We start from the raw sequence: 13968 nt of genomic DNA, 5'->3' as shown, positions 1-13968 counted from the left end.
AAACGTGTTTAGTCCCTTGTTTGAGCCGAATCTGGGTTTAACATGATTTGTTGAGCTTCCTCTGGTGTAGTGGTTGTGGTATTCACTAACCTTTGGGAAGTATTTTGACATGTACATGGGTACCTTAGTCGTATAGTGTATCTTGTAGACCAGGCCCATTGCAAGTTGCTGTACTCTGTCGTCTACTCTAAGCCATCCTAGGTTGTCAAAGTGGGCAGGGGTGAGGTGGGTTCTGGGGGTAAGGTCAAGTAGTAGTCTGACCAGTTTGTTTTGTGATGTTTGTAATTTTGTTTTAAGCGCCTTTGAGGTGCTTTGGTACCATGAGGTGCACGCATAGTTGTAGTACCCTTGAATGAGTGCTCCTGCCACTCTGCCAGAGTCTTCAGGGTATTCTTGTTTACCAGAGAGGAGATCCGGTACAAGAATCTAGTTCGTTGGTTGACTTTTTTTATTACATTGGATGCCATTTTGTCACAGGAAAGATTTGCCTCTAGGATGGAACCCAGGTAGGTAATTTCGTCTTTCCTTGTGACAATATTGTCACCCACTGCAACTGAGAAGCCGTCGGTCTTGCTGAGTTTGTTATTTGAACCGAAGAGAATGGACTCTGTTTTGCCCATGTGTAATGATAGTTTGTTATCAGTGAGCCATATGCAGATTTTGCCTAGTTCCGAGCTGAGGGTTTTTTCAACCTGCAACTTGTTCTTGTCAGAGACCAGCAGGGCTGAGTCGTCCGCAAACAGGAACAAGTTGCAGTCACAGGCTGACGACATGTCATTTGCATAAATTAGGAAGAGTAGCGGTCCTAGTATGCTTCCTTGTGGAACACCACAGCTCACTGTGAGGGGGGGGGGGGGGGGGTAGAGTACCGTTTACCTCCACCATCTGTTACCTCCCCTCAAGGTAGGATTGCATCCAGCTCACTGATAAACTATCAAAACCAATTGCTTTTAGCTTGTCAATCAGAATGGTGTGATTGACAGTGTCGAAGGCCTTTTGTAGGTCCAGCATGACCATGCCGCAGTATTTGCCCGCGTCCACCTCTTGTTTGATGTGGTCGTTCAAATAGAGGAGGCATGTGTCAGTGGAGTGGGACGTTCTGACATACAGATAGACAGTATTGCTACATCTATACATTTATGACATATCAGATTTGCAAATACAGTACTGTTTGTGATACAAAAGTGTCCAGAAAAAGAGTGTATATACATTTGATGTAGAAACGGTACATTGGAGGAGGTTGGGTGGGTGGGTGGGGTGGGGTTGGGTGGGTGGGTGGGGGCTGTACATTGGAGGTGGGGGGGGGGGGTGGGGGGGGGGGTGGGTAGGGGGGGAGGGACACTGTACATTGGAATACTGACAAAGTGTTTTTGAAAGTGGGTAGTGATTCACATTCCTTTACAGCTTTGGGTAGGGCGTTCCACATTGATGTGGCATAATTGCCAAGTGTGGAAACTTTCAGTTCGCCCAACATTATTATTACATCGGTAATTGGTTGCATTGTTAACTAGCAAACGTTTGATATATTAATTAGTTGATGTATATTTTAATAGGCTAAGAACTGACACCAAAGTCTGGTACCCAAACAGAGCTGGGCTTGCGGCTCTGCAGATATACGCTGCTATTCTGACGCGAGGACCCTTCCTTATGTTATAGTGTCCTCGCAGAGAACAGGGAAGCAGCTACGAGGAGGAGGACACTTTCTGGATATTATATTTTCCACGATGGCTTCACTGCCTCCCCCCAAACCATGGGAGAGACGGATTCCAGGTGCATTAAGTGCACCTGTCAATTACCGGTAATCATCAGTTTATATTTAGTGTAGTTTGGTTCCGATATGACTTGTTGTTTTGTCTTTGGCTAATGCTAGCTAACGTTAGCTAACACGAGTGGACCAGGAAGACAGGTCAGCAGGCCTAACGTAACCTCAGTATTGATCGCAAATAATAAATAATTACCATAGAACTATAAATCGTTAGGTTGCCAAATCCTCCAGATTGCCAGGATTAGCCAAGCAGAACTACTCAAGATATAGAAGCTTTGTAACACTAAGGTCAATAGCTATCTTTCCTGATGAATTGAAAATGGGGGACCCTGATGTAAACAAGACGAAAGTCTTTCTCTGGTCTGCATCCCCTTAACAATTGTGTGTATTGAGCTGTACTGTATTGTACCCATTCTACAATCTGTTAATAAAGTTTTCAATCAATCAATCAATCTCAATTTAATCTATGTAATTGGTTAGGTAGTTGTTGTTGTGCTGAACCAAATTTAAATGAATCGTGAGTTTCCCCAAAGATCCCTACAATATCACCACCGTACTCTGACTCGCTTTTAGGATTGGAATTTCTTACAGGCCAGGAATCATGAATATATACACGAATAGCATTCTGAGCCCTAATTGTTGACTGCTTCCTCATCAATGATGATTTATGATGAATTGAAAATGGGGGACCCTGATGTAAACAAGACGAAAGTCTTTCTCTGGTCTGCATCCCCTTAACAATTGTGTGTATTGAGCCGTGTACTGTATTGTACCCATTCTGCAATCTGTTAATACAATTTTCAATCAATCAATCAATCAATCAGTGACCTCACTGTATGCCCTGGTATGTATGTGACAAATAAACCTCTTGATTCTAGGTTCACAGACTTTGCGCCAACAATGGGTCCCTCCACCTCGGCAGGCCCCCCTGTGCTGACCCGGATGGCGTCCCCGGTACCCCCAGTACCCCCTCGTCCTGTCCAGGGGCAGCAGCAGCAGCAGCAGCAGTCATACCGTCCTGCGTACAGCTCCTTCAGCTCCTCCCACAGCCCCTACGGGAGCTCCCTCTATGGGGGGTACAGTCCTTATAGCTACGGTGGAGGTTACAACATGGGAGGCTACAACAACATGGGAGGCTACAACCGCGTCTCCCCTTCGGACGACGTTGCTCCCAGCCGGTTTGTGCAGCAGGCGGAGGAGAGCAGCCGCGGGGCCTTCCAGTCCATCGAGAGCATCGTTCAGGCTTTCACCTCGGTGAGCATGATGCTCGACGCCACCTTCTCCGCCGTCTACAACAGCTTCCGGGCCGTGCTGGACGTGGCCAACCACTTGACACGACTCCGGACACACTTCACACGGGTTTTGTCGGCGTTCGCGTTGGTGCGCACCTTGCGCTACCTCTACCGACGGGTACAAAGGCTTCTGGGATTAAGGCCAGAGGACGAGGCTGAGGACTTGTGGGCAGACAGTGCTAGTGATGCCCTAACTATCAGCGCATCGAGAGTGTTGGGAGCAGGGATGGAGGACCCCAGATCAGGAGCGGTGAAGTCATGGCCCATCTTCCTGTTTCTGGCCGTTGTCTTGGGAGGACCCTATCTGATCTGGAAGCTGCTCAGTTCCAACCCCGGGCCTGACGAGACGGGTGAGGCCTGTTTAGGTCAAGGAAACTATAAAGAAGGAAGGGTCATCATCACGTCAGAATACCAGCGTTCTATGCTCTGCTTGGTGCCAGACTTTGGTGCCAGTTCTATTGTTTATTGTTTATTGTTTATTTGCACTTACAAACATACATTCTGGAATAAAAATAAGTAAAATAAGAACAGTTCAAATGTGCAGGAAAGGTCATAAAGCCTTTATAAGCGACCCCCCCCCCTCTTAAACCTATATAGAATAACTACACCGAAAATCCCCCCACACCCCTCCTCCCCACACACATTATGCACAAACACACATGCGCATATCCCTCTCTCATACACAACAGATACATGCAATACAGCATTATACAACAATTACAATGTTGAAAAAATAGAAGAAAAAGAAAAGACTACTCACAAATACACAAGGATACTAAAGACTACAGGATCTGTAGTTCTTTTTTTTAAGCTTGCTTTTAAATGTATTTAAAGTGGAACACGTTTCCGTTAGATTTTTTACATCATTCCACATCACTGCACCTTGATGGACAAATGAGAATTTGGCAACAGAGGTCCTACAGAAAGGAATGCGTAAGTCATTATTTCTTCTTGTGAGATGTGCATGATAATGAGAATTAAACTCAAAATAACTTTTGAAAGAAAATAGGTAAAGGTGAAGGAAGACCAATTACTTTATACATAAGAACCCCTGTTTGGTACTTGTTGACCTCATAAATTGTGAGTATTGACGCCTGTATTAATATAAAAAAATATACAAGCTATATGAGGAAATGTACATCAACCGATATATCAATTAGCTAGTTAACAAATTAATGCAACACATTTCAGATGATTCTGAAATCCGAGGTAATAACCTGTTTAAATGACAGGTCATTAACGAGGAGATGATGATCCCATTCGACTAATTGTCCGCCGAACTGAAAGTTTCCACACTTGGCACTACACGCGCTACACAGTGATGTGATGATCTTTCCTTTTATATTTTCCTTGGTTTGGGTTTATCTGAGGGTGGAAATCACTGTCCCTTTCTTAAATTAACTGACTGTATGAAAATAAAGCATTTTGTGTTTCTTTGTTTAGCCACTAACTGGGCTAGTGGAGAGGATGACCATGTGGTGGCCAGAGCGGAATATGACTTCACAGCTGCATCGGAGGAGGAGATTTCGCTGCATGCTGGAGACATGCTCAACCTAGCCCCCAAAGGTGAGAGCTCAGGGGTGGGCAACAATTCTGGAAATGCATTCAGAATATTACATGGTTCTTTAACTCATTGACTGCCACGCTGTTTTTCCATCTTTACTCCCTGGCGCCAGCGTTATTGACCATTTTCACGATGTTTGTGGACCCATCGTATATTCTATATTATAGCTATGGAGACAATAGTATGACTCATTTGACAGGCACTATTTATACTCTAACAGGAAAAAAACAGTTTATTTCTACATACCTTCGTTTGTGCGCTATCCCAAGGAAAAAAATCACCCGGTTCACAATAATCCAGGCTGGTTTTCTGGAACGTGAGATAGTGTTTTGTGCGCAAATCGTGCAGGTTGCTTGCCTGAAACCTATATTATTTTCAGGTCAAAGGTAAACACTACCATATATAGATGATTCTATTCACAAAAGGTAAACGCTACCATATATAGATGATTCTATTCACAAAGCCATCAAGGGGGGGGGGGGGGGGGGGTCCGACGCGATCATTACAAAAGCATGTTTTATGATGGGGTTCAGTAAAATAGACGTTACCTTTGTCAGCAGGTACTCCACTCTTGCTCCAAGTGTCTTGGATCAGAACACGATCAATAAATCTAACGTTAGGTGGCCCGTTAGCAGCGCCAGGGTAACGTTAAATCCAGATAACAGCCAGGTAAACGTTAAATCCAAACGGCGCGTTTGAAAATACTAGAATCTAGGGGTAGACGGTATAAACGGTATACGGTATAAACGGTATGAATTTGCTCTACGGTATGGATTTTGACTATACCTTGTAACCGGTAGAGCAGCTCTAAAATAGCAATGACGTCATGTAACCACAGCGCGACTATTTATTTTTTTTTAAACTTTGACCAGTCAGCTGGTTCTTTTAGCGTTTATCGCTTTTTCTTCGCATTCATACTTGGTCAAGTTCGACCGACAGAAGCAGGCTGAAAGGGTTCAGATGGGGGGGAAGACACTCTGGGAAAGGCACGGCTGCCGTCCGGGATTCGAACACGCTCAGCCCCAGATCCGTGACGAGCACGGTTGTCCACGGCGCTGAAATAGCACTCGCGGTACGTGGTGAGCTACTGGAGCTCCCCTCAGCGCGACTATTTCACTCGCATTTGCCCCTAAAAATAGATGGAATTAGTCATAGATAATAGATATGTGCAAACTGGAAAAAGTTATTTAGGAGGCTTCGTGCAGTGGGCGTGTCAACACGCAATTGTCATTTCATAATAAACATATCACCACAGCGAACAGCAAGTTTCAATTTCAGTTCATGGCATTTTTAACCAGTGGAGAAAGGTAAGAGATTTCCCTATCGTTTTTCTTATATGAATTATTCTACGTTAATAAAACATACCTGGTGCAGGGTTTCCGTTAGAAAAAATTGTTGCCGGTCTCCGTGACCTGCAAGATTTCAATCTACCGGACAAATGAGATTAATTCCGGTCATAGTTTATTGAGCTTTAAAACAATTGATATAGGCTATATAAAGAATGTCATCCTCAAGGCATGTAGATTTATAATATTATTACTTAAAACGAGGCTACTTTTGCGTATAGTCATTAATATATTCCAAATAAAATAAGTCCCTCGATACTCCGTGCTGCTGCTGACTTGAAATAAAATAGACCGCGTATGTGGGCAGTCGGTCCGACACTAAACAGCAGTCTGTTATAATCACATTTTTATGAGCTAACGAATTCCGTTATATTGGACATTTGTATTAATTATATCAAGCGAAGAACTGAGACATTTTGCAGAGAGAGACGGCAACATTATCGTGGGTTTGCGTGATGTATATCTCCACCTCCCAACGACTTGGTGCTGGTCATAATGTCCGGTGAAAACAACTCCCTCCAAGCACAACTTGACCACCCGAACCGTACCAAAACAGGCCAAAATTAAATAGCCCATGCGACGAACGATTCATTACATTCGTTTCATCGTTGCTCCACCAAGCAGCCGGTCCAACAATGAAAGCTGTTATCAGCGCGAGCCGGCCGCAGTTAGTTTGCAAGAAGCATCCAGCTGCAGACCCGCAGAGCAGCTTTCCAGGTCTGGGGACCGCACTGTGCCAGCAAAGCTGGTGGGTTCTGTGGGTCTGCAGCTGCATGCCTTCCGCAAATCCAGCAGCAAGCTCTCGCTGAGCGAAGCAACGACAACAAACGCAATGATTGTTTCGTTCATCGCATAGGCCACCCAACTCCAGCCCATCCAAATACAATTCAAATAATCAAACTGTGCCCAGAGGGAACTATTTTCACCGGACACTATGACCGGAGAGATTAAATATGTCGGACTTCAACAGATTTTGCCGGTCAAATACCGGTAATTACCGGCTAACGGAAACGCTGACCTGGTGATCAATTACAGTTTGCTGTGAACATTATGATATGTGTAGTGTTCTGACGGCTGGGCAGCGGGAGCTGGATGCTTGATTTTGCGAGAAGCATGCAGCTGCAGAGCCACAGAGCGGGGCCGCTGTGCCTGCACAGTGCAACACCCCTTCCTGACAGGGAGCGACGCGAGCGAGCGTGATTGCGAAAATGATTAAAATGTATTCGTTTCAATCAGACTATCCTGACCTGCCGCGAGCGACAGCGAACTGAGCAGCGATGTCGTCCACCCCTCAGATATTCACTCGCTGTGTCTCTAGTTGAGCGATTGCGCGGCCGAGTCCCGCCCCTAAACACTTTTTATTGGTCAAGAATCGCAGGCCCCCCCCACGTGTGCTTCCAGGTAACACACACACACACAGACACACTCGGACACGCGCCGCCTCATATCAGGACAGTGTCGCGAGCGATTTCGTCTCTAGTTCGCTCGCACGCTCCCTGTCAGGAACCGGTGTAATACTCCAATTCAGCCGTTGGGTGGGGGGCGCTGTTGAGCGGGCCTGTGACCGGACCTGAAAGCGCCCCTGCTCTGCGGCTCTGCAGTTGCATACTATTGGGATTCGTTGGGAGCAGCACGGAGTCTCGACTCGGGACTTATTTTATTTGGAATATAATGACTATACGCAAAAGTAGCCTAGTTTTTTATTTATTTTCTTTATCTTTTTCCCCCTCCTTTTTCCTCCGATTTTCTCCCATCCCAATGTTAGTCGTTATGCCAATTCCCAATCCCCTTCCTGGTCGCTGCGCACTTACCCCCCACAGTCAGTCTGGGAGAGTGGAGGCTATCACGTGCTTCCTCCGACACACGTCTAGCTAATCAACCGCTTCTTTTCACCTGGCAGCGCGGATTCTCACTGAGAGGGCGTAGCGTGTGGAAGGATCACACTATCCCACTTAGATCCTATCCGCGCTTAGCAGGCGCCCCGACCGAACTGTAGGAGTCGCTGTTTACAACGACCCGGACCCACCCCGCCAGCTTCTCCAACCCTCTAATACTGCCAATTGTATTAGTGTGAACGGCCAGCCAAGCTGGTGACAACCCCGGAGCTGTGAGCTGGATTCGAACGTCTCCGGGGTTGGTGACGAACGCAATCTCCGCTACGCCACCTGACCGCCCCAAAAGTAGCCTAGTTTTAAGTTAAAATATTATAAATCTACATGCCTTGAGGATGTCATTCTTTATATAGCCTGCCTATCAGGCAAAAAAAATATTCTAACGGAAACACTGATACCGTGATATATACCGTTACCGTCTATGCTTCAAATTATACCATGATATAAATTTTAGACCATACCGTCCACCCCTAGTAGAATCCAACATAGTCTGGTGAAAACGCACTTTATCATCCATAAGTGTGATCGTTTTGTCTTCTTCTTCATAATCTCCAATAGTTCGCTCGCCATTGCAGTTCGCAGACTAGTGGCTACTATTGATTATACAACGGCATGCAAATTTCTCGATTCTGATTGGCTGAAACAGTCATTTTACACGTCTTTATTGGCAACAATCCACGCTGCTGGCCCAGGACCCGCCCACAACCGACCCACATCACATCACTCCGCCGGATCACAAGAAGGTGGCCAATAATCTTTACAAATGGATATGTTAATGGCGACTAAACGACTAAATATCAAGCGATTCTGTCACAGCGAATGTCTTAGTCGTTTAAACAATGTTGGATGATGTAATTGATGGGTCTTGAATCATTCTGTAACAAAAGAAAAATCGCGGATTGATTGATGGATTAATTTGCGATTTTTCTTTCAATTTCTTTTTCCTTTCGACTGTCAGCGCTCGCTCTAGTCTCCACCCACCGCCACACACCCCCCCCACACACATACACACACACACACACACGCACACACGCACACACACACACACACTCTGCCTGCAACGCGGGGGATAGTCAGAGAGCTGGGTGCTGCGCTGTTCTAAGTGAGCATGGCCTATTGAGTTGATTGATTGATTGCTAATTTTATTACTGTACGCTTGGTTTCCAACTGGTTAAGTTTAGGCCCTCTACAGTAGGTTTAAAAAAATAAATAAAAGAATAGGGCGAAGAAAACGTTTTTTTCCTATAGGGCAAAGAAGACTTTTTAATTTGTTTTACCTACTTTATATATGTAACGGAGGTACCGCAGTGTATCCACAGTCACGGGTACAAGTAGTGACGTCGCTGTGGATGGTAAGCGGTACTGCAAGTAAACTCACTCCCCAGAGGCATCCAGACCCGGAAGCAAGCAGTGAATTCACTTCTTGCTTAGTGGTCTGTGATGCCGCCCGCGACGCCGGCGTCCGGGGTTCAACTCCCACTCAGGGCGATCCCTTAACAGGGGTCGAATCGACTTTAAACACAACGCAGACAAGATCACACCGGCCACATGTGGTGCCGTTAGACCCGGATGCCCTGGGTGGAGTGAGTTTAGTGGGGTGAGTGTAACGGAGGTACCGCAGTGTATCCACAGTCACGGGTACAAGTAGTGACGTGGCTGTGGATGGTAAGCGGTACTGCAAGTAAACTCACTCCCCAGAGGCATCCAGACCCGGAAGCAAGCAGTGAATTCACTTCTTGCTTAGTGGTCTGTGATGCCGCCCGCGACGCCGGCGTCCGGGGTTCAACTCCCACTCAGGGCGATCCCTTAACAGGGGTCGAATCGACTTTAAACACAACGCAGACAAGATCACACCGGCTACATATAGAAGCATCTAAGAATGAAGTTCTATGGAAAGTAGGTCTGCATTCCCTTAACAATTGTGTGTATTGAGCCGTACTGTATTGTACCCATTCTGCATCTGGTAATAAAATGTTCAATCAATCATTCCAATAATACACAGTTGGATGTGTTAGTTGGTTGGATGCACTTCAAGCTGCTTCCACATGAGGCAACTTCTCTCAATCATTCCAATAATACACAGTTGGATGTGTTAGTTTGGTTGGATGCACTTCAAGCTGCTTCCACATGGAGGCAACTTGTCTTTTTTGTAGTTGTGGGAACTACTTTTTCTGGCGGATGGTTTTTTCAATAAATCTTCGATTAATGTGTGTTTATTGTATAGAAATAAGGTTGGATGAATCTAGCAGTTGTATAAAAGCTTTACATCACTTGCAGTCGTGATTTGTGACCAATAAACCATGCCTAGGGGGGTCTAACGACCACCCCTAGGCATGGTTTATTGGTCACAAACCACTCCTGCGCGTGATGTAATGCTTAACTATACGACGGAACAGAATAGGTTACCTCCTCGGCCGGTTTGACTATAGTATTTTTATGATTTACCAGAAGTGCTGAGTCCAATATAGTCTGGTGAAAATGCACGTGATCGTTTTGTCCTCTTCATTATAGTCTCCAAAAGTCGCGATCGCCATTATACCTCTCTGCTCGCTGCTCTCTAGTCCTGCGGCACTGCAGGAATCCCCTGTTGGTGGCGTGGGGGGGCCCCACACTAAACTAGCCCAGTTCAAAAGGTAGGCGATACTGCCACCTGTCGGGATTCGATTGTCATTTAAATTCTAACCTAACTAGGGATGGGTACCGAATTCGGTTCTTTTGAGGTACCGAACCGAAACACGTCGGTACTACCGAGTATCGATTCAAGTGAGATCCAGATTTTTATTTTTTTTTACTTTTTTTTTTACTTTTTTTCTTTTCGTGTCAACGTTCACACGCACAATATATGCTTACCTAGGACTTGACTTGATTCAACAACAAATCAGTCGGAGCAATGGCAAGCCGAAAACTGTCGAAATTGTAGTTATTTGAAGTTTGGATTTTTTTTTCATGACTGAGGTAGGTAAATAAAATGTCTTGAGACTAAAGTACCGAAAAAAGGTACCGGTATCGATTCACAGGTACCGGTATCGGTTCAAATGTGAAAGGTACCCATCCCTAAACCTAAAGGTCTGTGTGAGTGTTTAGAATAATAATAATAAAAATAAAAGGAAAAAGTTGTGGCCTGTCAAACAGCTTTTTGCAATCGTATGGCTTCCAGAAATGCTCATCTTGATGACACAAGCTCATGTTCTTCCCTCTCGGTTGTGTGCAGAGCAACAGCCCAGGGTGCGTGGCTGGCTGCTGGGCAGCGTGGATGGACAAACTACAGGCCTCGTTCCGGCCAACTACGTAAAGGTCCTCGGCAAGCGGAGAGGCCGAAAGCACGCAGAGCTGGAGAGGCTTGCTCAGGCCCAGCAGGGGGCCCCACAGGCCCCCCACACAGTCCTGACTACAGCTCCACAGCCAACTGCAGTCCCAGGCTTCAACCAAGGCTTTGGTTCAGCCTCCATCTCGGCTGCCTCAGAGGAGCTACTAGAGTCTGTGTATATAGAACCACCAGCAGCCGTTAGTCTGGGAACAGCCTACTCCAGCATGCCTTCAAGCACAGTACTAAATACCCCTGAAAAGATGGACCTGTGATATATATATATAATGTATATCTGTGTGTGTGTGTGTGTGTGTGTATATATATATATGTGTGTTGTATGTAATTGGTTGGCTCAGTATGTGTTCACTTTTGAGGTAGGAAGTTTGACTATCTCTTGGCTGAGACCTAGTGGTCAAGTTGGATTGGTGAAAATATGTTGTACAGTATAATTGATCCATCTCAAACCCCGCTCTCTCTTTTTGATCCTCTCACAACTTTGTTTGTCTAGGCCTAGGGAAGCGACAGTTGTGATTGGAGGATCAAGAAAAGAGGGCGGGTTTGAGATGGGTCAAATGTCATTCTTGGGTTCTTGTAGTACTGTTTTGTTTGGAATCCCTGTGATTCATATTCTGACATACAGTATGTTTCTTTAGTTGAAGCTTGACAAAGGATGGCATTTGGGTAGACTCAAGATACTGTGCTGGTAATATTGTCTGAATGGTGAACTATACCATTTTCAATCTTGTTTTAGTTCAATAATGTCACTGCTATCCTCTCAAAATATCTTCATCCAACTTTGTTGATGTTTTTTGATTGAAGTTTTACATGGTCCTTGTGTTTTCATGACCCATGGACATGTACAATTTAAAAAATGCACTGTAGTTAATCTGATAATAAGGCTGTTCTGAATTCCTAACAATCAACCTTTTTAGAGATTTTGAGTTATGTTATTTAATACAGGTGTTAAATGTCTGTAGAGCAGAAATTAGTTGAATGTTAAAAGAATGAAGTGCACCAACAAATCGGCTATATATTGACAATTTAAAAAGAAAATGTCTTGTTCCAATTGAATGTAAGAATCTTAACAATTGTCACTGGTAGTGCTTTGATATAGTGGGTTATTAGCCCCCTGATGTACTTGGTAAGCTAAACCCAAGAAGCAAGCAAGTCCAGAACACTGCTCTAGGCTGGTATTATGTGTATTTATGTCATGTTATGAAGATGTATGGGATTATGCCATTTGAACAGATTACTACATTAAGTCTATAAAACAAACTGTACAGAGAATAGATTCCCCCACAATTTTCTATAGCATGATCCTAAGATGTGACCAAGAAACCCATTATGTTGATAAATGGTTTTGCAGAGTACTGAAAAATAAGTACTCCTTGTTGTAATTGGTCTGCAAATAATGGTGTGGTTTATTCATATGTCACTAATTAGAACTGGTTACAGTAGAGTATGGTTTGAATCCTTGGTCCTGTACACTTTCTTAGCTTATGCCTATTAAGTAAACGGGGATGCATGCATTCGAAACCAATGCAGGTTAATTTAGCATATCTTAAAGCATCACTCTCCAGATTTGCAGAAACTGTAATTTTGTAAATACATACAATTATTTTGAAAATAAATATTTTAAAAAGATTGATGCTTTGCCTAAATGCTTGTTATAGGGACTATATACAGTCAAATATAGTCTATGTTAAGATGGTGGACGCAAATGTAAACAGTTGTTATATGTTTACATCCAAAGGACTCATCCCTAAACCTGCAGTCAGATGCCAAGAGCACTCCGCTGTGCATGGAGAGTATGTTTTTCATGCTTTGGAATTCCCTGATAAATGGTCATGGTCTTGCTCAGATTTTATAACCAGAATCTGTAAGGTTCAGATAAATGTAGTTGAGTAAAAGTGGAATATTTCCTTTTGAATGTTCACCTAAAGTACAACTACCTCAGAATGAATTTATTGTATTTACTTTACTCTTTACTCTATGTATGATATTTACAATAAATTACAACGTTTATGAGCACCATAACACCTGTCTATATAAATACCATTTAGACTTAAATGTCTTAATCATAGTCATTATCATCAGCTGTAACCTAAAGTGTAAAGAGGAAAATGAGGGTCTATGGTCTTCATCAGCTTCCATACTATAGGCCTATATCTTAGGTACAAATGATTTACAGTAGGCCTACCATGCCATCTACACTGCGGGGACACCCAGTTTGCAGGTACATTTGCAGTGATCGAAGTCAGCCCCCTATAGATCTACACTGAATATGTCAGATATTAGTGTTTTCATGCCCTGCAAAGGGCCCTGCACAGGTGCCCGATTGGAATGTACCCCTGGCCTGGTCAGACTCCGTTCACCATGGGGGATCCTGATGTAAACAAGACGAAAGTCTTTCTCTGGTCTGCATAACCTTAACAATTGTGTGTATTGAGTTGTACTGTACCCATTCTGCAATCTGTTAATTAAAGTTTTCAATCAAACCACCGCCAAGCATCCCTAGACATCGAGTGCTGAGTGAATAGCGCCATCTTGTGGCTATCTTATTTAACAGTTCATGATAATCCCAGCGGTGCTATTTGGTAATAATTGTGACACAAGTGGAATAAAATAAATTCCTACTGTCCTGACTCCTGAGGTGTGAGTCGTCATTGAGTAACAATGAGATTCACCGTGAAAGTGAAACTATCTTTCCTTAGACCATTGCAGCTACAAACCATTCCACTTTCAAAGCTGCAGGTTGCCAGTGCCACATAGATCACTCTGCTAGAGCTCTTCTTGCTGCCA

At 44.2% G+C, this 13968-nt stretch overlaps 1 protein-coding gene across 1 annotated transcript; it reads left to right on the top strand.

Annotated features, from left to right (window-relative positions):
* The first annotated feature begins 1673 nt into the window (after positions 1–1673).
* Positions 1674–12826, top strand: pex13 (peroxisomal biogenesis factor 13). The gene is made up of 4 exons (XM_084321503.1): positions 1674–1798; positions 2644–3407; positions 4501–4623; positions 11071–12826. The coding sequence occupies exons 1-4, from the start codon at positions 1725–1727 to the stop codon at positions 11436–11438; spliced, it is 1329 nt and encodes a 442-aa protein (XP_084177629.1). The 5' UTR covers positions 1674–1724; the 3' UTR covers positions 11439–12826.
* The last annotated feature ends 1142 nt before the right edge of the window (positions 12827–13968 follow it).

This window comes from Notolepis coatsorum (assembly GCF_963971535.1).
Source record: "Notolepis coatsorum genome assembly, chromosome: 9".
NCBI classification, from domain to species: Eukaryota; Metazoa; Chordata; class Actinopteri; order Aulopiformes; family Paralepididae; genus Notolepis; species Notolepis coatsorum.
The sequence above is the reverse complement of the archived record's forward strand: the minus strand, read 5'-3'. Positions and strand labels throughout refer to the sequence as shown.